We start from the raw sequence: 25,295 nt of genomic DNA, 5'->3' as shown, positions 1-25,295 counted from the left end.
AGTGATAATATGTTGGCCCTTGGCAAGTGGAAGTTATAACCCGCTTCAGTGGGTACAAGTAGCTTTAATGTATTTTGGATCAGACCTTCAACAAAACCCCTAATAAATCAGACTTTTTAATATTAATTTTAAAATTTGTTTGGAAAAATCTCCCTGCATCAACAAAAGATGATTAAAAACACCAAAACGTGAAGAAAAGGACATATGCAAGAATGAACAAACAATTCCCTAGCGTTTTAAGAGATGCACATATGAACTATGAAATGTTACGGATGGCAGTTAGAAAAAAACATGATCTTCCCTTTTGTGAGACACAATAACTTCTCAAGACTGCTAAGAGGGATCCTGTACATCAAATTGCAATTCTAAAGACATGAAATTCTCCATGGATGTGCTCTCAATCCCAATTGTACAAAACTACTTCTCAGATAAGGGAGATTTTGTTTTTATTTTCCTAACCCTGAGAAATAGCTTCAAGCCGAATTAGTTTATTTCTTCAAACCACTTAATCTAATCTAGCGTACCTTTGGGCCAAACAAAGCATTTCAAACAGTCATGTGTATTTCAATTAAGTACATGTGAAAAATGCAACTCTACAAAAGAATTGCAAAGGTTTTTTTAATTACATTTTGCAAAAGGCATTGTGTTCCAGTTGAAATGTAAATCGAGTGCTTCAAAAGAGTAAATAGATTCATTATGAAAGTACAAATTTGTTGCACTCGCTTGGAGTCCAAATCTTAATGACATTTCTCCATTACAGGGGAAGGCAAAAATGTTTAAACAAGGCTTTAACACAGACTCTTGATTAAACATTTGTTAAAGAAGAGGTTAAAACAGTAGGGCAGGAGAGAAACGTTGAAGTTTTTGCTCTTCGGGGGTTTCATGAGAGAGTCAAGTCGTGTCGCCTCTATTTGGCTGCAACTTCATTCTCAGCTGGTTGGCCTGTAGCGGTTTCTGCAGTTTTAGAGGCCTGTAACAGAGAATACACCGATGATATATTTAGTTATGTAAACCAACCAAAATGCTAGAACAAAAAGGTTACAGTGCACCCATCAAATTTAAGTCACTTTATATCGACCATGAGCAGGCTGACGCTATTTTCACATAATTAAAATGAATGGGGACAGTCAGCTCCGTAATGATAAAAGCATTAAAGGCTGGTTCACATCAATGACAATAACTGTTACGATAATAAGATTCCTGATTATTACGCAGGAATGGGAGTATAGTTCCTAGTCATATCAGCCTAGAAAATCGAACTTTACATTTTCCGTCTGTCTTAGTGCACGATGTAACTATAGAAGAGTCAAGTTTTAATTAGGAAAAATATCGAAACACTTTGGTAATTTTTTTGGGACAAATGATAATGGTCTTGTGCAGTTTAACTCTGGGGGAGTTGTAAAATGAGCCTATTTCCAAAAAAAAGTGGAGTATCCCTTTAAAATCACTGATAATCAGGTGACCAGATTGCAAATCAGAATTCAAAGCCGACAAAGCTAAAAGGTACCGTTCTTCGTGATCCCATGTTTCGAACTTTAGTTAGTGTGTAATGTTGTTGTTAAGAGTATAGACCATTTCACAAGATGTAAACAACACTGGTCCAGAAGCACTTCCTGTTTCAGTTTTTTAACACTACATAAAAGCTGGGATAAAATACAACCAACAGAACATATAAAACTGAATCAAAAAGTTAAACAAACATCTTTAAGATGTTTTCTTTACATGTGAAATAAAGAAAACAGTTACAAACTGAAACAGGAAGTGTTTCTGGACCAGTGTTGTTTACATCTTGTGAAATGGTCTATAAATAATATCTGTAAAATTATAAAGCTCAAAGTTCAATGCCAAGCGAGATATTTTATTTAACAGAAATAGCCTACATCGAACGCCCCGTTTGGACTACATCCCTCTACTTCCTTCTTTAATGACAGTAGAACGTTTTTTTGACTAAAGTCTGCCCACAGGAACGCTCCCTCAACTTGCGCACTTCTGATAACTTACTGTGCTTACTCCGCTCTCACGGTGATTTTCTGAAGTAAAACTGACGCTTCATCTTTTGTGTGATGTACAATAAACTTTATTAAACTACTCATAAGTATATGTTTGATCATTATTCGGACATACAAGCAGATGACAAATACGTTATAATAACCGTAATTAAACTACTGAACTATACCTGTTCCATCTCTATACAGCACTCTGACTCTGTAGGCATTATTGTCCGACTCGAAATGAACACCGTTACTGAGAGTTTCTGATATGATCATCATTCAGTGAGATGAAATTTGACTGAGCGCGAGCGCGCTCATGAAGCTCCGCCCCCTGTGCCGGCAGCAGCAGCTTATTTGCATTTAAAGGGCACACACTAAAACTGCGCTTTTTTTTGAGCCCCCCCCCAAAAAATAACAATTTAAACATGCTGTAAAAAATGATCAGTTGGGTATTTTGAGCTGAAACTTTACATACTGGGGACATGAGAGACTTACTTATGAAAAGGGGCATAATACGGGACCTTTAAATTTATGGGCTCACACACAACTCTCTCATTCAGCATGAATTCAAATGTTTCCATGGCAACGATTTAATTACTTACCTATTATTTATGTAAAACAATGAAATAAGCTGAAAATTCCTGTGCATGTTATACCCAGTTTTTTGCAGAAGTGCAAATGATCTGTAGATCTAAAACAGACGTGGAGTTTGTCGATTTATAAACATCTTTTAAATGTTTGTTTTGTTCTTCAAAGCTGAAGATTTGTAATATACCACACAAGACATCAGGACTACCTTTACAGAGCTTTAATGGTGCAGTTTTGGCTCTAGCCAGAATCTGTCCCCATTCATTTTTCATTGTATTGAAAAGAGCATTTAGGACATATTACTAAAGAAGAAAAATTCATGTTAGGAAACATGATGGGGCCTCACCTTCTTTTTCTTCTTCTTCTGTGCTTTGCGACTTGCAGAACTCTGGATCAGAGACTGAAAATGACAGAAGAAACCAAAACATCAAGGTAGGAGAAACCTTAATGTCAATTTTAAACAGATTATATTGATCTAACATACCTTCAGTTCAGGATCTTGAACATCCTGTTCAGACTTGTAGAGCTCTGGTTCAAATGGTCCACTGGTGATTCTCAAGGGCCCATTGGCCATCAGCAGCACTGTGAACTTAAACTGAGCCACGAATTCACCTAAATACAGGTGGAACGAGGGACTTACCATTTGAGCAGGTAAAGAAAAGGGACAAAGCAGGGGGAAAATGGTGCAATGATAATGAGACTGACCTTCTTTTTCATTCAGTACAGTAAAAGGCTGCAGAAGCTCATGTTTAGCACACTCTACCACTCCCAAACGAGCTTTCCCTTCATCCTCAAATGCCCTGTTGGACACAAAGAAGACTTTATAACCAAACTGCCATGAATTCTTAACCATCGATCTATCCACTAAGTTAAGTCATTCTTATAGAGCATATTGTCAAAAACTCCAGAACATCGTTCCCGAACAAGTTCTCACAGCGTTCACATCCTTCTAATCAAACTGTACATCACCTGCTTTACTCATTTAAGAACAGACTATCTAATACAGGTACACCTCTCTACTAGCAACATGATTTAGCCAAGTTAGGAACCTAAGGACTGAAACGTGGTTTTGCCCACCTAAGAGTGAAGGGCATAGCGTCAAATCGTCTCTCCACTTCACTGAAGAACATTCTGGAGGTCTTCATCTTCAGCCCATACTGCTTACTGGGGTCCCGTTTGTAGATGGTTGTCCTCTGACCGCCATCTCTTGCCTATGGTGTAATATAATGTCCATTTGTCTCCATTGTTTGAGATCTATGGGATTACGATCAAGATTTACAATGCCAGGTGTCGTTCGTAAAAAGGGTGGGTATCGCTTACCTTCCCCTCTCCTGTGCTGATCAGCACATCCACGGCATAAACTTCATGAACCTCAAACTCTGCCTTCTCATGGTCCTTCCTGTTAGGAGACAAACATATGCAAAAACTTGAGTGGCATTTCATTTGTTGCTATGTGGTTGCTTGCTTTAAGTCAAAAGAGGTTAGCCTGAAACTTTGTCCACAAGATTTCATCCAACAGCAAAAATCTTACAGATAAGAGGCAATTTTTAATAAAACTAATACATATCCCCTTTATAAGCCGATACTGCAAGTAAACCATTTGTTGATCAATTTCCCCCAAAAATATAAACATTATGTCTCTGTGGCGGCATAAACACTTGCTGATTTGAGAAAATAAAGGAACAATATTTGGTTTTGTTTTATACCGTTGTTGATCTGTAGGGTTCTGGATAATAGTCTTCTCTCCATCAATAACATGTTGCTTTAGTTGATGGGACAGCATACCTATCCATGAGCAAAAGAGGAAAAATAAATAATAATGGCAAATACTTCAATGAACAATGGGCAGATCACAGTCAGATATTCATATTGGGTTCTGCAGATACTTTGAATTGCTTTGCTTTCACGTTTTGTGTCATAAATGTGATTAACGGGTTGGTTCAGCAAAAAATAAAACATGTTTGAACTTCCATTTATCATATGTGCACTATTTTATGCGTGTTGATTAATGTTTACGTGTCAATAAAAGCCTAAATAAAATCTGTTCATCATATAAAGCAATTGTGTGTTCAGAAGACTTGGATTAACCTCTCAATTCATATGGATTACTTTAATGATCACTTTATGAACTTTTTGAAGCATCAAGTTATGCATGTGTGGAATCCAGAGGCCAACCAAAAAAAAACAACAACTCAGGTTTAATTAACTACACGATATCGGCACAATCCATTTATAGTGGTGATTCATAAAACTACAATGGGCTTCGAAACACAAGAATTGATCATTTTATCTCATATAGTGTCATAGTAGATGACATCCAACATTACAGCTGGATCATTACACATCATAGCTTTACAGCGTCCCAACAGAAAGACTAGTATGCGAGATCCGTCTCATCTGTGGCACTGACAATAGAGGAGTGGTGCAAGTATGACACTCACTTTGTAGGCCAACCGACAGTCAGCATCACACTGGTTCCCTCGACAAAAACCCAATAGGATTTTCCCATAGGCTTTTGGATTATCGCCAAATTAAAATTTGATCCACAAAAGATACATACACGTTTTGTCCATCAAGATAAATATCACAGATGAACAACTTTTATGAATTTCAAAGCCTAAATGCAGTTGCCAGAAGTACAAAGCTAAAGGTAGTCTATAAACGAACTACACCATGCTCCCACGACTTCAACGTCACATCACTAAGCTTCCGACAACTTTCATTTTCCCAGAAAGTTGAAGTTATAATAGTTTATAAGAGCTCAGTTATAAGCATAACGAGACTGTAAAAGTGGAATGAGTTTGCCAGTTTGGCGTGATGACGTTTAATCTCCTCGACAGCCTCTGTAGTCTCATTTAACCACTTGTTAGCAACCGCCGTTTTCAAGACGCGCAACAGTTTAAAAAGAGTCAAGAGTGGGGTAATAATACTGATGTATTTTATGTCATATAAATAAAAGTGACTACTGGAATTGGTCCATTTTAGACTGGAATTAGTCTGGAACTGGTCTGTTTAATTGTGGTTGGTCTGTCCCAAATGAAATAATAGCAATAACTCACCCTCAATTGGATTGCACTTGAATGACTGGGCAATCTTGTTCCAGGCCTCAGTTACTTGATTGTTCTTCAAAAAGTAAATGGGGCAGATGGAAAAGATACAAGACTTTGCATGAGAAACAAACCATCACTATATTTGAATAAAAGACATACTGCCTATTCTCTACGATCTTGTGTTGAGGAGCTGGCTGATGGCTAACAGCTAATGATGTTAAACAGTTCCAACATTCTCTATTTTCCACATTAATTATGTGAATCATGTACTAACCTGGTTGCCTGGTTTGACGAGACGCAAAGCTGCTTCGGCACACAGGTGTGCTGCTTTGAGGACATCAGCTTTCCTTCCCGTCACAGGTGCTTCCTAAAAGAAATCAAAATTGTATCACAGAATTAGGGGATAAAGAACAGTCAACCGAAAAGTCACTTGTTTTGTGTCTGGGTTTATGTTGCAATTATCATGACACTTATTACATGGACATGACATTTTTATTGAATTATTCTATTAAGCAGTAGAAGAAACAGAATACTACGAGTGAAATAAACTAGGAAATTGGTTGCCTGGGAAGGGACATTTTCAAAACTTTGACCACTTAGGGACTGAGCAATCAGAAATATCTCAGAAAGGCTTGTTATACTTTATAATTGCACTTTAAGAAGTCCATGAAGCTTTCTAAAATTAAAAATGTAGAAACAGTGGGGGGAAAAAAGTATATATATGCATGCACACACACCTTGGTAGCTCCAATAACAAAGCTATGTGCCACGTTAGAGATGAAGCCATCAACATGTACTCCTAAATCACTGTGGAGAGAATAAGAGATATTTATGAGGGAACATAGAAAAATTGACGTACAGCTGCAGGGAAACCTGAGCAAAGCCATTAAACTCCTGTGTTTTCAGACACCATCCAAAAAGGTTTCATATAATGTACATTTATATCACTATACTGTGTTTTATTATCTTGACATTAAACTTCAGAAAACTAGTTAATGGCGCCGAGTTAAAACTAGTTAAGGGACTACTGATGGCAAATTTGACATCTTTCTCTCTTCTGACCACTCTCTCTATTTTTTTTTCCTTAGAAATGCTATTGTGGATTTATTCATCTATTGCAAATTGAGCAGATGTGAATTCAAAAAATATATATTTGTTGTAATTTTCCATTCACCACTCTCTGTTATGAGACTGACACCTTCTGTTATGGCCACTTCAATGTTTCATTTTTATTTGTTAATTTCACCCAAAATTATGATACATGTTAATTTATTTGTATTATTTACTTGTGTATTTTATGTATATTTCTACTGAATTGTAATATTGGCACCCCTTTTATTGACATATTTAACTAGTCACAGGATATTGGCACTGAACCAGTTTTCAACAGCAATGTAAATCTGCGGGTGTTACTGCAAGACTAACGATCTAAGTCTTACAGTAGAAAATCTTTCAGTGTACATACTCGCCCTCAAACTGTTTCAACACGTTTTGATCTTCTGTTGAACACAAAAGAAGATATTTTAAAGAAGGTAGGCCATTGACTTCCACGGCCTAAATACTATGCAAGTCAATGTCTACCGTCAAGTGTCAGGTTAACAACAATCTTTAAAATATTTTCTTATGTGTTCAACAGAAGAACAAAACCTCATAAAGGTTTGGATTTGGAACAACTTGAGGTTGAGTAAATTATGACAACATTTTCATTTTTGGGTGAACTATTCCTTTAATGGTCCAATGCTTCTACAAGGTCTAAAAATGATCAAGTGTGACATTAACGTGCAGAGTGAAACACAGAAAACAAGGGAACAAGCAGGAATACACAATCGGAAGGGGCAGAGACGGCACTGGGATGTCACTGAGGGATAGAGTGGAGACAATATGGGCAGAGGAAGGAAAAGACACGAGGGGGGTTTGCCTACATTTTCACCAAATCGCCATCTTTCAGCGTGTAGTCTGGGTCGCTCTTCAGGGGAGAGAAGTGGCAGACACAGTTATTGACTGACACACTGGTGGGGAACGCAATGCCTGCAAGAAAGGACAACCACCAATCCTCAACAAAAAAAAAAAAAGTTCTGCATAATTTGTGAGGAGAGAAATATTTCAAATTAGACCATCAGATTTCTCTGAAGGAGACTAAACCTGAATGGGCTCAATGGGCTCAAATGGGCTCTAAACCACAAGCGTTTAACAACATCTACCTTTCTTCATGTCCTTCTCCCTCTTAAAGATCTTCCCAGTCTCTGCCATGATAAAAGCATCTCCTTTCTCACAGAGGCTGAGAACTGATACTCCTGGTTTGGCTGCCTCGATGACCACTCGCAACGCCTCTAAAGAGAGAAGAGCATAAAAATAGACACTAAAGGTATGGTTCACAAATGTCAATAGTGTACCAATTAATGAAGCATGGCTCACAAAAAAGTTACTTTGCGAATCCACACGACCAACTTGAACCTGCTGTGAAATTTGTGTGGGGAAATAGCTCTTACTGGAAATTCCCAATAGTGTGGATTCCTACTAAAATAACTGGATTCGGTCCAAGACAAGTTATATAAAATTTCCCAATGCTAAGACTACATTTGAATTTACTTGGTTTAAAACCTTTTCAAAAGTATCTACAGAGTAAAACAAGTTTCTTAAAGGGGTAGAAGTATTGCAGCCCAGCAAAATATGATTAATGGACATTGGATTCTGACAAGATGAACACTGATGACAGTTGACTTTTATAGTAGAAGAAAAAAAATACAATGGAGTCAATTTGTATGGCTACCAACATTCTTTGGTTCAACTTGAATGTGAATAAATGATGACAGAACTTTAATTTGTGGGTGAACTATCCCTTTAATACTTTTTAACATCGGATTTAAGGACATTGTTTCCTTAAAACAAAAAACTGTTCTTATACTGTGTTGGGACGCCACTTAATGTCCCAAATAAAATTCCTAAAATTTCAAAAACAAAGTCCTGAAGAAAAAAACACTTATAAAGGACTGTCACACTTTTAATTCTATTGACTTCCATTCATACACATGCAAATGCGCGAGACAGGAAACGCAAGATCATGTGAATTTCACTGTTTAAATGTTAAAGTTTGTTGAACTCTGACCACATGACGATGTGTGACTAACAGAAGTGTGTTAATGTTAAAAACCGTCGCAGTGTCCATAGAAATTTTGTGTGCTCGAAGTCTGGGTGGCTGAGGCTTAAAGGGTTAGTTCACCCAAAAATGAGAATCCTGTCATCATTTACTCACCTTCATGACGTTCCAAACCCGTAAGACTTTCGTTCATCTTCGGAACCAAAATGATGATATTTTTGATTTCATCTCAGTGCTTTCTCAGCACATCTCACCATTGTGATGCTTCAAAACTTTCATAAAGAGATTGTACAACTAATTAATAGGAATTGAACTAATCCATGAGTCTCAATCACTTTATATGATGAACAGATTTAATTTAGGCTTTTATTCACATATAAATACTGATCAGCAAAACAGAAGCAAAACCGAACCTGCTTGATGCTCAAGTACAAACCTCATTTGGTTCTTGCTGAAGCTCAAACATGCTGTGTAACACAATAATGGACCTCATTGGTTCTTGCTGAAGCTCAAACGTGCGGCGTAACACAACAATGAACCGCATTGGTTCTTGCTGAAGCTCAAACATGCTGCGTAACACAATAATGGGCCTCATTGGTTCTTTCTGAAGCTCAAACGTGCTGCATAACACAATAATGGACCTCATTGGTTCTTGCTGAAGCTCAAACGTGCGGCCTAACACAATAATGGACTTCAATGGTTCTTGCAAGCCAAGCGAGCTTCCATTTACCACAACTGATGTGTGTGTTGATGAATGTTTGAGTAAAAAAGCCTAAATTCAATCTGTTCATCATATAAAGCGAGTCTGTTTACAAAATTTGGCTAAAACCGCTCGATTCATGGATTCTGTTTACGCTCTCTTTATGAACTTTTTGAAGTGTCCTTGTGGTAGTTGCACAGGTCAGGTGAGTACAGAAAGATCTCAGATTTCGTTAATTCACAAAAATCTTACCGGTTTGGAACGACATGAGTAATTAATGACAGAATATATTACTGGGTGAACTATCCCTTTAACACAAAGAAGATTTGCAGATAACAGGTTCTTGAGCTTATATGATGGAATGAACTTCTCAAAAGATCTTAATTTCTTCTCAACAAAGACGAGAAATGTGGCAAAACTCCAAATCACGGAGTCATCAATGGAGCTCAAAGAGTAGTGCACTACCATTCAAGTTCACTGTGCAAAAAATACAATGACCTATAGTAATTGCCACCGACTGTTCAGGAGTGATAATGTCAAAACAAAAGCCCCGTCAGCATCGCCTCAACATCTTCATGATGTCCACTGCCTGTGTAACAATGTTGACAGATGGGATGGGAAAGCCCTCAAGGCATTAATCTTCAATAGTGGACATACGCATGTAGAAAGCTCACACATATGCTATGCCTTTTAGGACTAACCCCTAACAGCTGGCATTACGAGAGCCACAAGTGTCTACTCACTGACATGCACTGGGAGCTAATGCTAGCTAGCATTAGCTCCAGAAAGAGTCCCTCCATGCTGTAGCACTGCAAAAAGTGCACAAGCATTATAGACGTGCACTGAAGGAACAGTCATGCATTTAAAACAGGTCTTCAGCGGCTGCATATTGCATAAGGTCAGAGCGCTGGGATCTGATGTCCCGCACTGTTCATCTCGTTCTAACACATGGCATGCACGAGAGAGCAGCGTGGAGGCCCGTGTCACCGACTCAACACCTCCATCACTCATAACGTCAAACTCACGGTTGGCAATGTCACCGCCCATCTTGTATTTGGTCACGACCAAGTCCTCCGCGATGGTCTGCTCTTGCTGTTCGTCGTCGGACATAATTGTACCGGCTCTCAAAACGTCTCTCTGTCAGTACGTCGTTGAGCGGACAGCAGAAATCAGTCACGCTACCACAGTGGCTCGCCGTCCGTCAGGCTCCGCCCACGGCCTCCACGCACAGCGTAGCCACGCCCACTACGCAGCTACAACGGAGGTGTCGTCATATACGATGGCGCCAAAAGCCAACCGAGGCTTTTGGATATTTTCCAAAAAGGTCATAATAGTAAAAATATATAGATTGTTTTTTCTTTTATCTATCTATTTATCTATCTATCTATCTATCTATCTATCTATCTATCTATCTATCTATCTATCATAAGATTTCACAGTAAGTTGTAATTTACACATGTAATTTAAAGAGTTGGTCACTCCTCTTTTTCGGTTGATTGAAAATGCCACAAAACATTAACAAATCTACATATCTACATATATAATCTATATATATATATATATATATATATATATATATATATATATATATATATATTACTTAATCATAGGCTAAAGTAGACTGTAATACTGTCAGTGGCATCTGTGAAAATTTGACAAGCTCATGGAAACGATAAAGATCAGATTAATTACTCACCCACTAATAGGTTCTCCATAACCATTTGAAACACAAACACACAGCATAAATCTGTCTGGCTGTTCAGGAATTGTCTTTGTAGTTCTTACTATAACTAATATTAAAATGTGTTGAGAAACTACCACACAAAAAAATGTGGGAGTATGAGAGCAAAGGTTTATATAGAAACATTTTTATTAAAAGTGTAAGACAACAGGTTTCAAACAGTAAATAAAAATCATTTCAAACTGTTACAAAGTTGAGAAAATACTTTAGTTTGATATGTTTGTACAAAACTATAGTTTCGCTGTAAAAGCTTGTTTACTGGCCATTTCATTTGAAATATAATACAAGTACTTCATTATGATTTGTTCATAAGGCATGCACAACACCTCTCAAAGAAAAACAACTTCACCCAAACTCAGCCAATATGCTATACTGACATTATCAAAGAATTATTTGATAAATTCCAAATGTAAATATCCCAGATTTGACATTGGGGGATCATTCGAGTGCAATCTGAACAGACGCACAGTGGTGTGGCAGTAACAGCTATTGACTGAATTGGGCACTTCATGAACACTAGATAACATATATTTAAGAAGAACACAAAAGCACAAACAGCAAACTTATGGCTTCACTCGATGAGTTACACAAACTTGGCATTAACAGAACATTTTTAAGTAACCACACTCTTACATACCATACATACACATCAAGATGTAGCCTAATGTAAAAATCAGTGCTTTCAACATGAAGCTCATTAATCTGGTAATTCAGGGACCTCCACCATACACTCTTAAAAAATAAAGGTTCTAAAAGAGGGTTTTCACAGTAATGCCACAGAACGGGTGTCCGATCCTGGAGATCTATGAGATCAACCCTGATCAAACACACCTGACTATCAAGAGTTCAGCTGCTTCAGTTGGGTTTGATCAGAGGTGGGACTGAACTTTACAGGGAGGTAGATCTCCAGGAACAGGATTGTGCATCCTAGCCATAGAAGAACCATTTTGGGTTCCCTAAAGCCAATTCACACTGCACTGACAGACGCCGACCAAGGACAACAGATACTTCGTCAGGTTTGCTTGGATCCATGTGTTACCCCTGTTGCTCAGTCAGCTTTTGTTTTTGCCGATCAATCGTCTGTTGGGTTGTGGAATGTATAAAAATTGGCTGTAATCTGGTGATTGTCCGTGTTAGTCTGCGTCTGTCGGTGTAGTGTGAATTGGCCTCTAAAACCTTTAAGAATAATTATTTTCTTATTTTCTTTTCTTACAAGCACTTTTGTAGTTTCCACCATTGAGAACCTTTTGTGGAATGGAAAGGTTCCATGAATGTTAAAGGTTCTTTATAGAACCATCAATGCAGAACCTTTCCTCCGGCGCAAAATGAACCTTTGGTCTAATAAAACTTATTGACTCTAATAAAACCACATTAATGGCACTTTTTGTTTTTACATCAAGAATACATTTTACATCAAAATACATTTATTTTGTCATGGTTGTATCAGTTTTATCATGGATCTGTGTCAGTAGAGTGCATTATTGACTAATATCCTGACCATCGGTCACGGAAGACAGTTCAACCTGCGTTTGTTCATTTGCATCAAGTTCCTTCAATCCATTCTCCGCCTCTATGTGCGGACAGCATTGGTTTTGTGAAACGACCTGCTGTGCCAGTAGTCAGGATTATCAAAAGCTTTATGTTCCATCCCTGCACGCACTTTTACATACGCTCCAGGCCCCGGTCCCCCTGAACACTCCCCGTCCCTCAGTCCCACACTCTCCTCGTCTTCTCCCTCCATGTTCTGGTATTCAGCTTCCGAGGCTCCACCTGCAGCCAACGAGTCCATATCCTCATATTCATACACTTCTCCTTCCCCTTCCATTAACCCCTGCACCCTGAGTGAATTCCTCAGCCGAGGCTGGCTGTTCGTGTACTGATAGTCATCCTCCACATATTCGTCTTCATTGTCTTGTGGCGATCTTTTGAGAAGAGGGTGGGAAACTGGTCTTGGGAGGTGAAGTTTGACAACCATGTTGGTTGGTGGTCCTCCTCCTCCTCCTCCAGCATGGATGTCCATGTACTCGTACTCAACCTCCTGAAGATCTAGATCCGCATCCATGTACTCGGCTTCACTGGAGAGGAAATCGCCATCGCTGTGACTCCTTTGTTCAGTCGAGGACTGGGAGAGACCTCCGCTACTTTCTGAGCCCTCGATCGACGATCTCTTACTGGGTCTGCCGGACCCTTGAGATTTGTGATTGCTGTACAACCCTGCAGGGTTGAAGGAGGCACTGCGGTTTCGGGGCGGTCGCTGATTGTAATCTTTAAGCAGCCCTGGTATATGGCTAAGTGAGAGAGTCTGGTTGTTCATATACTCGTATTCTTCACCTGGACCGTTGCGGACTTCTAAAAAGTCACCCGAATGACCTCTTGACAGTTTCCTTTGAGAACGTGTTGAACGTGATGATGGTAATAGAAGAGTTTCTGAAGAAAATCATAAAGCAAGACATGTGTTAACAGGAGTACTCATAAATATGAAAGTCAATGTCCACCTCAGATAAAAATAAATAAATAAATTAATTGCGATTGCGACTTTATTTCTTATTGCCATCAACCAAACCAATCGGCTATGATGTGAATCACAACACAACACAATCAAAACAATTATTTGAAGCAAAAAAGTATTTGAAAATCAGACAAAAACTTAACAACTGTAATGAGGGAAAGAATTACAATCCCATGAAGCATTGTGAACAACTTAATCGAATTAAAAACAATATATAAAACTATTAATTTAAAGTTGTTGATTGGTAAAATATAAAATAAAAATATAAAAAATATAGGTATAAGTGTTTTGAGAATATAGGGGGACCGACTCAATCATAGATATCATAGAAGGCTAGATGTCTTACGATGGAGTCTTTATCGCCATCACCGTCGGCCATCTTGTCACAGGCAAGCTGATGTAAGATGAGTGATCAGCACAAACACAAATACTCTTATCTCGTTGAAATTTTGACGGATTTTCAAACGGTTTGGTTTCTTACAAATGTTATGCAAATGGCTATAATTCGGGATGATTATTCATTTACACTTAATATTCATAAGTATGCAGTGTCATAATTACATCTCTGACGTTTAGAACAAACCAAACCGTTTGAAAATCGGTAGAAAATTGGTTTAAATAACCAAGTTATGGTTATTTAAAAAGTACACGCACCATTGAAACACAATGTTACGATTGAGCGAACTGCCTGTGACAAGATGGCCGCCAGGTGCGGATGTCACAGGACCTTACAAAGTTGACTCGTCAACATTTTGCAAAAATTATATAAAAGTTACATGCACACACATCTCTCTAATTTGCTTATCCTCACCTTTCTCAGGGCTTTCACCAAATCCAGGTAACACATATTCACTTTGGTCCTCTTCGCCTGTGGAAATTGTTTCTGGAGGCCCTGATAGGCTGTCCCGCTGCGACATGTAAGCGCTGTCCTCGCGATGTGTGACCCTCCTCATGCTGCCAACCAATGAGAAGTCATCGTTCATTTCCAGTTCCACTGCAGTTCCCTGTCCCTCCGAGCTCACAGAAACAGTGCACGCAGAGTCCAGTCGGGAACGAGAAGCCCATCCCGCCTGCAGCAAAATGAGGTGGACAATATATTGAGCTATTATAAGTGGTGTTAAGGCATACGCTGTAATATATGTGCAAGTCCATTATTCCTCGTTCATAACCCATCAAATGTTGTTTCTATATAGATGGTCTCAGCCTAAAACCATTGTACCAAAATGAGCTTTAGACATTATTGTGAACCACTGACCTGTACAGAGCTCTCCACACCAGGGATCATTGGTAGATATCCAGCAATATTGGAGGGAGTCAGACTTGACTGGTGTAATAATAAAAAGAAAAGCGTCAAAGTTATGCTGTTTAATTTGTAATTCAAACACCCTCCATAAATCATCTGACTATATACAGTGCGTTTTTGAAGGAAATTAAGACTTTTATTTAGTAAGCATGCATTAAATAGATCAAAAGTGACATTACAAACATTATCAAAGAATCCTGGAAAAAAAATGTGTAATGTTTTCCACAGAAATATTAATTAGTGAAGTAATGATGCTCAAAATTCAGCTTTATCATCACAGGAATAAATACAATTTAAACATAAATTAAAATAGTAATAATGTTTCACAATGTTCCTGTTTTTATTGTATTTTTTTATTACAAAATGCAGCCTTGCTGTGTATAGAATCTTCTTTCAAAAACATTGAAAAATCTTATCCCACGTTTTTGAACAGTAGTGTCTGTTAGTCAATTTTCAAACCATTATGTATTGATCATGGTCAATATTATATAACGTACCCGATGAGAATCAATACGCAGTCTAGAGAAGCTTCTAGATGGTGTTATATAGCGTGGCATGTCTATCGTATCTTCCAAGACTTCATCTTCCTGGTCCTCCAGGGCCACCCCTAGAATGTCCATCTCAGTTCCTCTCTGATGGGACTCATCTGAGGCCGAGTCAGGAGCTCTGTACTCCTCCTAGTGGAGGAACATCAATCAACAACGGTCAGCCAAACAGTTCCAAGTTCTGACATAACCAGAAAACAATGAAAGTGTCCGTTTGCCTTACTTTGATGACAAGATACCGAGAAGGGTCTCGGGCCATTCGGGTAAACTCATTGGCTAGCTCCTTAAAAGTTGGCCGAACATTTTCATCAATCATCCAACCTGTTTAAACATTTGCATTAGGAATGCACTGATATATACATATTCTGACTGATACATGGTCAATAGCAAATAGATGGAAGTTCAAAAATGTCTTGAGCACCACATAAGCATATCAGAAGGATCATGTGACACTGAAGACTGGAGTAAAGATGCTGAAAATTCAGCTTCACCATCACAGGAATAAATTACATTTAAAATATATGAAAAATGTTTAAATAATATTTCACAATATTACTGTTTTTACTATATTTCACTATATTTAAGAGACTTCTGTCAAAAAATGTTGAATGGTATAGAGCAAATTCTATAACATTTTGTCAAAATCCATTAAAATAATAAAAAAGCAATTATTGTGAAATGCAAGTGAATTGAGAATAACAACATTATAATGTACAGTACGTAAATTTAATAATTGGTGTTTTTAAAAATTCTTTCCTGCAATCTTTAGAGAAGCTTTCGTGCAAACATGCCCTGCTAGATGTTTTATGAAATGGGATCAAATTCAATAGCATACTGTAAGATCAGTTCCACTTTGCATTATGGGATATAAGAAGACTCACATTTGACCATGACCATGTAGACATCGATGGTGCAGATCTGAGGTTGAGAAAGCCGTTCCCCTTTCTCTAACAGATCAGGTACTTCTTGTGGTCGCATAGCAGAGTATGGCTCTGCCCCATATGACATCATTTCCCAGACTGTCACACCTAGAGATAGAGAGGGCTTTTATTGAATCTCCAGCTCCAAAGTGCAGTATTTTACAGTACCATTTAATCTTGCAACACTCACCGTAACTCCATACATCACTCTGGTGTGTGTATCTGCGGAACAAGATGCTTTCAAGAGCCATCCACTTAATTGGCGTCTAGGATTTACGAACATTAGGAAAAAATGTCAGAGACAGAGTAGAGATTACAGGTTTGGGAACTGATTGGAATATCGGAGCAGTACATATACACTACATACACTAAATGTTGTTAAAAGAAGTCTCTTCTGCTCACCAAGGCTGTGTTTATTTAATCAAAAATAGAGTAAAAACAGCAATATTGTAAAATATACAGTAATTACAATTTAAAATAACTGTTTTCTATTGTAATATATTTTAAAATTTATTTCTGTGATGTAAAGCTAAATTTTCAGCATCATTGCTCCAGTCTTCAGTGTCACATGATCCTTCAGAAATCAATCTGATTTGATACTCAAGAAACATTTCTGATTATCATCGATGTTGAAAACAGTCGTGCTGCTTCATATTTTTGTAGAAATTATAAAATATATATATATTTTCAGGATTCTTTGATGAACAGAAAGTTTCATTTGCAATAGAAATAACATTATACATTTCTTTACTGTAACTTTTGATCAAGTTAATGCAACCATGTTGAACCAAAGTATTAGTTGTTTTAATCGTACTTACCCCAAACTTTTGAATGGTGGTGTATTATGGTTAAAAATATTAAGGAGCACAATTGTTTTCACCATTGATAATAAAAAGAAATGTTTCTTTAGAGAAAATATTTTAATAATACTTCACAAAATTGCTGTTTCACTGTATTTTTGATCAAATAAATGCAGCCTTGGTGAGAATAATGTTTCAAAAACATTAAAAAAGCTTTATTATTCCTAACTTTTGCCTGGCAGTGTAACTTGTAAGTCTGCTTTACCTTAACTTCATTGAAGAAGTATTTCTTGTCGTCAGGGTAAAGGAGGTCAGCGATGCCATAATCAGCTATTTGAACGATAAAGTCACTCTTGAGCAGAATGTTGCGGGCAGCCAGGTTCCTGTGGACCATTCTCTGCTCCTCTAGATAGTACATACCCTAGAGGGAGCAAGTGAGGAAAGACTTTAGTTTGTTTAAGTGGGCTTGAAATGATCTCAATACCTGAATACCTCAAAACACATAGCCAGACTTTCTGACCCACTCACCTTGGCAATCTGCACACACCAGTTGAGCAGTCTCTGAGGGTTGAGACCGTCTTTGCGCTGGCGGATGTGCTCCAGCAACGACCCCTGTGGACTGAGCTGAGTGACCAGCTGCAGACTGGGTCCCGGACAGATGCCTAAGAGCCGCACTATATACGGGTGGTCCAAACTCCCCATAGCCAACATATGCTGCGAGACAGAACAGAAATCATTCCGAATGTAATTTTGTGTGTACGCTGTTTTTTAATGTTTTTTTTTTATTAATGGATGGTTAACATTGTGACAGAGTAATACATATTAATAGTCTTATAAATGTCTTATATATCTCACTATGAACAAATAAAAAATTCAAATTAAATGAACATGAATTGTGTTCAATTTATTAATCACAGTGCAACCTAATCCAAAGTTTGGGGTTGGTGTGATTTTCAAATGTTTTTGAATTAAGTCTTGTACTCAACAAACTGCATTTAAGTGATCCAGAAATACAGTAGATTTGATAGAAAATGATATTTTAAAATGAATTAAAGTAGTAGGCTAAACAACTAATTAAAATTGTAATAATATTTCAAAATATAGGCTGTGAGTAGTATTATTTGCTCTCTGTCTTTAGCTCATAAACACACACACACACTCAGAATGTCTATCAAGTGAACAGAAGGGACAGTTAGATTGTAGAAATCACTCAGTTTTTTCACTTCTGTCTGTTGATTTTTAAACGCACTGTGTACTTTATTTTTTGCACGTATAATAAATAGAAGATTGAGGGGTTTTTTGACACTTTTTGGAAAGATTTGTGTGCGTGTCTTACATCTGTAAGTTCCTGAAAGGTCTGTCGTCCTGTACGGTCTTGGATAGTCTTGATGGCCACTGGAATCTTTACTGTGTCTCCTTCTGGTATCCAAACTCCCTGTGAAGATACAAACGAAAAAGGAGAACTAAACAAGGAGCCAAATTAAAAAAAGACACCAATTTATTAGGCAAACACCTAGAGAAAATGGTTCAGTAACTTATACGAGTTATTGTCAGGTTTCAGTATGAGCTCATGTAATGACATCAGAGTGTGTAAGTACCTTGTGCACAGAGCCAAACACTCCAGAGCCGAGAAGTTTGATCTTTCTTAGTTCAGACCCTCTCAAAATCCGAGCGTGAACTTTCACGCCTTTTTCTCCGGGTTCCAGTGGTTCAAAACTCTAAATGCATTTTTAAACGTTATATGCAACACTTCAATAATTCAATTTGTTGAATTCATTTTGACTATATGCACACACCTCTCCACTCTGCAGATATCTCCTCATGGCACGTTTTTGGCGGATAGCAACACTTCTGCGATACAGAACACTCAGCACAAACACTGAGAATGCGACCATCACCCCGAATATAACGCTCAGCACTATTGCTGTCACCGGCAAGCTGCAACACAACATGTTTACACCATTACATGCCGGCTGGCAACTACAGGTGATACACCGATCGCACCAGCAGAGGGAGACACTCACCCAGCAGCTGACCTGGAGGAATCCACACAGTCATTCTGACCTGGACCCAAGCATCTGAGATAGAAAATATACAGAATTAATTGACGGCAAAAATATTATAGTTACAATGACATGCACAACATGTATTTTACTGCACTTTAATTGAGCCTCCTCACCCCAGGGTGCAGTTGGCATGGCATGGTTGGCATTTGTGCTGGCCACTGGGGAACTTATAAATGATTAGCCCATTTTCCCCCTGAACCCCCTCTGGACACGAGGACACGCAGTACGGCCCGTCCTGCAAATGCACACATGCTTCACACTCATCAGCACCCTGCAGGACAGATGAGATGGAGAGATTACGTAATAAATCAAACAATCTGTGCAAACAGCGAGTGGCATTCTACCAAAGAACAAAAGATTACCGGTCCTCTGCAGGTGTGTTTGTAGTGCTGCACCGCACACTCCTGGTGACACGGCATACACTCTCCTTTAGGTCCTGCAAACTCGCGTTTTTCACTGTGGAGAGGTTCAGAAAATCTGTTTTCTCAAAGCAATAAATTATTATTTTTTTCTTCTTAACTACAACTCACATATCAAAAGGTCCCTTTGGGAGTGTTTCAGGCCTTGTCAAATAAATTCAAAAACAGGTTATGAAGCGCTGTCAAGAGCATGCCACACCAGCAGGCGGCGATATAACCCTAACCGTAAAGACACGTTGGCCGAGTGCTGAAGTGATGACGTCACTTTGTAGGACAACTCGGAAGCCAAATCGCAAAAAAAAAAAGATCTGTGTTTAACAAAGAGTTGTGGCCCTTACACGTTTTGTCTATCAAGATATCAGTACAAGTTAATCCAAAATTTATACATTTTGAAGCCTATTAAGTTTTTAAAAAAGACACAATAAAGTTTAAAAACTGCAAGCTGGTTATAACTGTGTGTTCTATGTCATAGATCAAAACGTGAAAATATTTAGAGGCTTTTCTCACCACAGACCTTATTTCAGGCGTTTTATCAAAAACCCATTCAAAAATCCCATAGACTTTAGAGCGAGGGAACCGGTAGTGCTAAAATGCTAACTCACTCCCGCGTTTTGGCCTACAGAGTGACGTCTTAACTTCGGTACTCTATTACAGGTTCCGGTAGGCGGATAACGGCACAGCAGAAGCGCATACTCTGACGTTGCAACGCAAAAACCACGGTTTTACTGTCTACATGACAACACTGTAAGGTTCCGACGTTTCTGAAAATCCTCACCCTGGCAGGGGTTTTCAAAAATATTCGGTTTCAGTGACCTGATACTGCGTTTCTGTGTGGACGAACGGCCGAACCAAGTAAAAAAAGTCACGGTTATAAAAAATACCGGTGTCCGTGTGGACAAGGCCTCAATCTCTCTAGTTGACTACCCAGGGAGTTGGGCATTTCTAAGCACCGTTTCAATGTCAAAATCATTCCAGTACACTGAAATGTTCATTCCAGAGAAATTCCTGTGAGCACTGATTTCACAATAGACCAGAAATATCACAACCCTTTCAGCTTCTTTGTCATCAGAAATGGTATGTCATACACAGTTATGAAGATGCGTGCCAATACAATACTATAGGGAAATTTTGGTGCCGAATGAGAGATACTGACCCTGACAGGAAGTTGCAGTGTGGTACACATGTTCCTCCTCTACTGTAGTTCTTGCAAGACAGACACTGATCGGGTCCCGGACCCCAGCAGCCCTCAGATGAACACAGGGGATCACACGCATGGCCTTCTTTAACTACAAACACACAGCAATACTGAATTTGAGACTTTTTTAAATAGTCAGTAATGATTTGATTAGTGATACAGATATTTAAAGGGTTCATTCACCCAAAAATTCTGTCATTAATTACTCCCCCTCATGTCGTTCCAAACCTGTAAGGCTTTCGTTCATCTTCGTGGAACAAATGAAGATATTTTTGATGAAATCTGAGAGATTTCTGTCACTTCATTGACAGCTACGCAACTACCATTTTGACGCTTCAAAACGTTCATAAGAGAGCATAAAACTAATCCATAAATTGAGCAGTTTAGTAAAAACTTTCTGAAGAGACTATAACTTTATATGACAAACAGATTGAATTTAGGCTTTTATTCACATTTAAACATTGATTAGCGAACATAAACAGAAGCTCAGCTGAGAACAAACCTCTCGCAGAAGCTCAAAGGTGCTGCGAGAATGAATGAGATTGAACACGTCAAGTGAACATGCTTGAGCTTCCGTTTACCACAACTGATGATTTGATGAATGTTTATAATAATAGTCTAAAATGAACTAATCTTTTTTCGAATCATTTGGTTCATTCAACGAACGAAATGACTCGAAAAAAGATTCATTCATTTTGATGAAAGAGTTCCAACAGTAGAGTCACGAACGCGCTTCACAGAACAGACCAAGGCGAGCATTTGTGCTTATAAGACTTAAACGTTTTTTATTTATTTTTTTAAATGAGCGATCGTTTCGCTAGATAAGACCCTTATTCACCGTCTGGTGTCGTTTAAAGCCCTTTTAAGCTGCACTGAAACTCTCATTTGGACCTTGAACCGTTTAGTTCCCATTGAAGTCCATTATATGGAGAAAATCCTGGAATGTTTTCATCAAAAACCTTAATTTCTTTTCGTCTGAAGAAAGAAAGACGTGGACATCTTGGGTGACATGGGGTTGAGTCAATTATCAGCAAAAGTAAAAAAAAAAAAGTGAACTACTCAGTCATTCAGACAACCCACAACTAATCGAAAGTGAAAAACTCATTTTGGTAATGCGCCACATGTACTCACTGCATTGCTCTTGTGGGTTGTTCTCTTTGATGTCGAGGGACTTCTGGCGGCGCGCTGCCCTGGGGCCGAAGAGACGTGTCCAGTTCACTGTGTGGTGATAGCACAGCTGCTTGTTTCCTGTAATGTAGATGCCTCCGTCACCGATTCGTTTGAGAGAGCGAAGACCCAGGGACTTCAATGTGGGAATCTTCATCACCAAAAGAGAGTAACCTCTGAGAGAGAGAGAGAGAGCAAGTGGAAATGTCATTTAAAAGATAAATGAGAAATAAAATGACATAGTACTTAAAGTCAACATGAAATGAACTGACCCCTATTTACTTGCTTAATACAAGTTGCTGGTTTTATTGTGCACATTTTATTTGTGCACATTATTCTAAAGAAGAAATGCAAGTCCATAGACTCCCAATATAGAAAATCAAGTCTAATAGAATATCCTGTGTATGTCAGTAAGAGAGTTTGAGTTATTCTTTTTTGTTTGTTTGTTTTTGTTTTGTTTTTAGCTTTAATGATTTCATTCAGACATACACTACTGTTTAAAAGTATGGGGTCGGTGTGATTTTTTAAAATAATGTATTAAAAAACTAATCAAAAATGTATAAAAAAAACCAGGAAAAACAGCAATATTCAGAAATATTATTATAATTATTACAAAATAACTGTTTAATTTAGCTAAATCTTCATGAGCTTATTCCAGTTTTCAGTGTCACATGATCCATAATATGATGAAGAAACATTTCTGATTATTATCAATACTGAAAACTGCTGTGCTGCTGCACTGTAAAAAAATATTTTCATGATTTGTAATCACAACATTTTTTATTTTGTCAAATCAACTTCATTGAGATCATTATTTACTATAGCAAGATCATTGCTATAGTTCAGATAACATATTATTTTGAGTTTCTGATGATTAAATCAATCTCCTTCATTGTATTAACTCTTACAATTACTTACAATTTAGTTCAACCAGGTTATTTATTTTTTTAAGTTAAACCAACAATATTTTTTTACAGTGTGCGGAAACCATGACACATTTTTTTTCAGTATTATTTGATGAATAGAAAGTTTAAATAACACATTTATTTGAAATATACTGTAACTATTTTCTTTTATTATAAATATATTTACTGTCACTTTTGATCAATTTCATGCATCCTTGCTGAATAAAAGTATTTCTTTCTTTAAAAAATATATATTTTACTGACAAACTTTTGAATAGTAGTGTATGTCATATAAGGAAGTAAAATGAGTTGTGAACGGCATTTCATGTTGACTTTAAGACTCTTAAAAAATGCTGCAAACGGATGACTGGGAATCAACTCAAAAAACAACATTGCTCCCATGTACTGTACTTGCATGAAGACCATATATTATTTAAACAATGTCTCAAGAGTTTCAATCCTGAAATCAACATTGTAAATGAGTTTTTTATGATAAGCAGAACACTTTCCATGTTCTCCAGCATGCAAGATTTCCCACCACCATTCAGAAGCTTAGAAATACCACACCACTGAGCTGATAGTAAAGCACGTTTAAGCAATGCACGATGTGATATCTCACGCTTTGTATACAGTATGAATATATAGAAGAACAATCAAGTAAAGGGAGAAAAGGAGTACAAGCTGAACACACAATCCTACCTCTTAGAGCTTACTCCTCTGGAGGGACAACAAGACAGGAGCATGAAAATTATTAATGAATTTAACACAGCTTATAGAAATATCAGGCATCAATTATTATGGTATTGTAATATTATTATTTATTATTATCATTAATATCACTGCTTCTAAATGGCTGCTAGGCTGCTATTTACATCTTCATCCCAGTCAAAAAAAAAATCACACCAATATATCCTGGTCCAAACCTATTACAGGTAAATTATGTTTTTCAGGCTGTATGCTCACCTGTACAGCGTTCGTCCTTGTATTGTTGCTAGATTTGAGAAGACAGAAAGATCTTCCAACTCTTCGGGCCAAGACTGAATACTCAGAATGTCTATCAAGTGGACAGAAGGGTTAGTTAGATGGTAGAAATCACTCTTTCCTTGCTCAGTTTTTTCACTTATGTCTGTTGATGTTTAAATGCACTGTCTACTTTATTTTTGCACTTGTAATAAATAGAAGATTGCTAGTATCTCGGCGTGTAATCCTTTTTTTTGGATACGCAGCAAATTAAGTTTTTGAAGTTTTTTGACACTTTTTGGAAGGATTTCTGTGTGTTTGTGCATGTGTGTGTGTGTTAATTTCTCACCTGTTATTTCTCTGACAGTGTTGAAGATCTTCAGTTTCTTTGGATCAAGAGCACTGATATTATTGTAACTGTCTCTGTGGTTGAAAGAGAGACACATGAAAGGTTGGATGAACACCTTCACCTATGGACACTGGCCTTTTGAAGCTTTAGAAAATCAAATCCCTTACACAAGTTTATATGCCCATCTAATCTTAGCACATAAGTGATAAACAGATTTGACTTGCTGTCTATTAGAGGGGCTCGTAGAGGATATTCTACTCAAGCTCAGATTGACCCCTATTATATAGGCAAAAAAAAAAAAAAAAACATAAAGGAGGAGAAGGAGAGGAGGAGGGATGCCGAGAAAGTGGCAAGAGGCTGTTTTTACACCCTTGTAAAAATTAGATTAGATGGGCGTACTCCTCCTGAAATTATGTTTATTCAATTTGTCCTCCATTTAAGGAGAACTCATTTTTGTTATGAACATTTCAACCACCCGGCTTTTCAAATGATGTATTGTTTAATTGCATTCTGTGGTGGAAATGATAGTGAGGGCATTTTAAACATTTTCTTTGTGAGGTTAATTTCTTAACTAACATACTGTAAATATTCTTAATAAACACAATGAAACAATATTTTCTAATTTGATCAAATTACAGCATGTTTGGAAATGGTGCACAGTAAAAAACTGCTTACAACTGACAATGTACTCACATTTAATTTCAGCAGATTTATTTTAAATACGAATCTTCTTCCACTCACCCTTTAATTCCCGTTACAAGGAAATGCAGGCTGCCCTGAATCTTAGTGCAGTTTATGAAGCTGTCGATGTTCTGTGAGTCTACGGTCTGTCTGGAAGGTGGACCAGTGCCAACGCACGCTGCACAAAGAGAAGAAACAAACAAACACGGTTATGATTGAGAAGAACACACATAAAGGAGATTTTGATGGAGCACTTCATTTTACAGTCCTTTTCCCTATGTACAAACTATGTACTTATTATAGTAATTA

At 37.7% G+C, this 25,295-nt stretch overlaps 2 protein-coding genes across 2 annotated transcripts in view; both read right to left on the bottom strand.

Annotated features, from left to right (window-relative positions):
• Positions 1-604: 604 nt before the first annotated feature.
• Positions 605-10,647, bottom strand: pa2g4a (proliferation-associated 2G4, a). Its single transcript, XM_039689104.2, has 13 exons — positions 10,452-10,647; positions 7,831-7,959; positions 7,552-7,657; positions 6,367-6,436; positions 5,904-5,996; positions 5,639-5,702; positions 4,286-4,364; positions 3,900-3,978; positions 3,657-3,790; positions 3,285-3,379; positions 3,064-3,191; positions 2,926-2,979; positions 605-970 (listed from the first exon to the last, which is right to left on the bottom strand). The coding sequence occupies exons 1-13, from the start codon at positions 10,534-10,536 to the stop codon at positions 908-910; spliced, it is 1,179 nt and encodes a 392-aa protein (XP_039545038.1). The 5' UTR covers positions 10,537-10,647; the 3' UTR covers positions 605-907.
• A 637-nt stretch (positions 10,648-11,284) lies between these two features.
• Positions 11,285-25,295, bottom strand: part of erbb3a (erb-b2 receptor tyrosine kinase 3a) — a 30,698-nt gene continuing 16,687 nt past the window's right edge. Inside the window, exons 9-29 of the mRNA XM_039689435.2 lie at positions 25,047-25,164; positions 24,306-24,379; positions 23,960-24,050; positions 23,696-23,713; positions 22,056-22,267; positions 20,883-21,015; positions 19,673-19,766; positions 19,424-19,581; positions 19,269-19,322; positions 19,041-19,182; positions 18,843-18,962; positions 18,581-18,679; positions 17,773-17,958; positions 17,510-17,665; positions 16,635-16,710; positions 16,406-16,552; positions 15,748-15,845; positions 15,477-15,656; positions 14,932-15,000; positions 14,488-14,746; positions 11,285-13,594 (exon numbers count right to left, since the gene is read on the bottom strand). Coding sequence (XP_039545369.2) covers positions 12,738-13,594; positions 14,488-14,746; positions 14,932-15,000; positions 15,477-15,656; positions 15,748-15,845; positions 16,406-16,552; positions 16,635-16,710; positions 17,510-17,665; positions 17,773-17,958; positions 18,581-18,679; positions 18,843-18,962; positions 19,041-19,182; positions 19,269-19,322; positions 19,424-19,581; positions 19,673-19,766; positions 20,883-21,015; positions 22,056-22,267; positions 23,696-23,713; positions 23,960-24,050; positions 24,306-24,379; positions 25,047-25,164 — 3,341 coding nt within the window. The 3' untranslated portion in view covers positions 11,285-12,737. The remainder of the gene's footprint in view (positions 13,595-14,487; positions 14,747-14,931; positions 15,001-15,476; positions 15,657-15,747; positions 15,846-16,405; positions 16,553-16,634; positions 16,711-17,509; positions 17,666-17,772; positions 17,959-18,580; positions 18,680-18,842; positions 18,963-19,040; positions 19,183-19,268; positions 19,323-19,423; positions 19,582-19,672; positions 19,767-20,882; positions 21,016-22,055; positions 22,268-23,695; positions 23,714-23,959; positions 24,051-24,305; positions 24,380-25,046; positions 25,165-25,295) is intronic.

The sequence above is a fragment of the Pimephales promelas genome, chromosome 8 (genome assembly GCF_988280905.1).
Source record: "Pimephales promelas chromosome 8, fPimPro1.hap1.1, whole genome shotgun sequence".
Classification (NCBI taxonomy): domain Eukaryota; kingdom Metazoa; phylum Chordata; class Actinopteri; order Cypriniformes; family Leuciscidae; genus Pimephales; species Pimephales promelas.
This window is presented reverse-complemented; position numbering and strand designations above follow the sequence as displayed.

Excerpts from the sequence above, each read along its gene's own strand:
- pa2g4a (XM_039689104.2), bottom strand. The coding sequence starts at position 10,536 with ATGTCCGACGACGAACAGCAAGAGCAGACCATCGCGGAGGACTTGGTC. Across the intron at positions 6,437-7,551 it reads GATGGCGATTTGGTGAAAAT|TGATTTAGGAGTACATGTTG; the intron begins GTAGGCAAACCC and ends TTCTCTCCACAG. Across the intron at positions 3,979-4,285 it reads AACCCTACAGATCAACAACG|GAAGGACCATGAGAAGGCAG; the intron begins GTATAAAACAAA and ends GTCTCCTAACAG.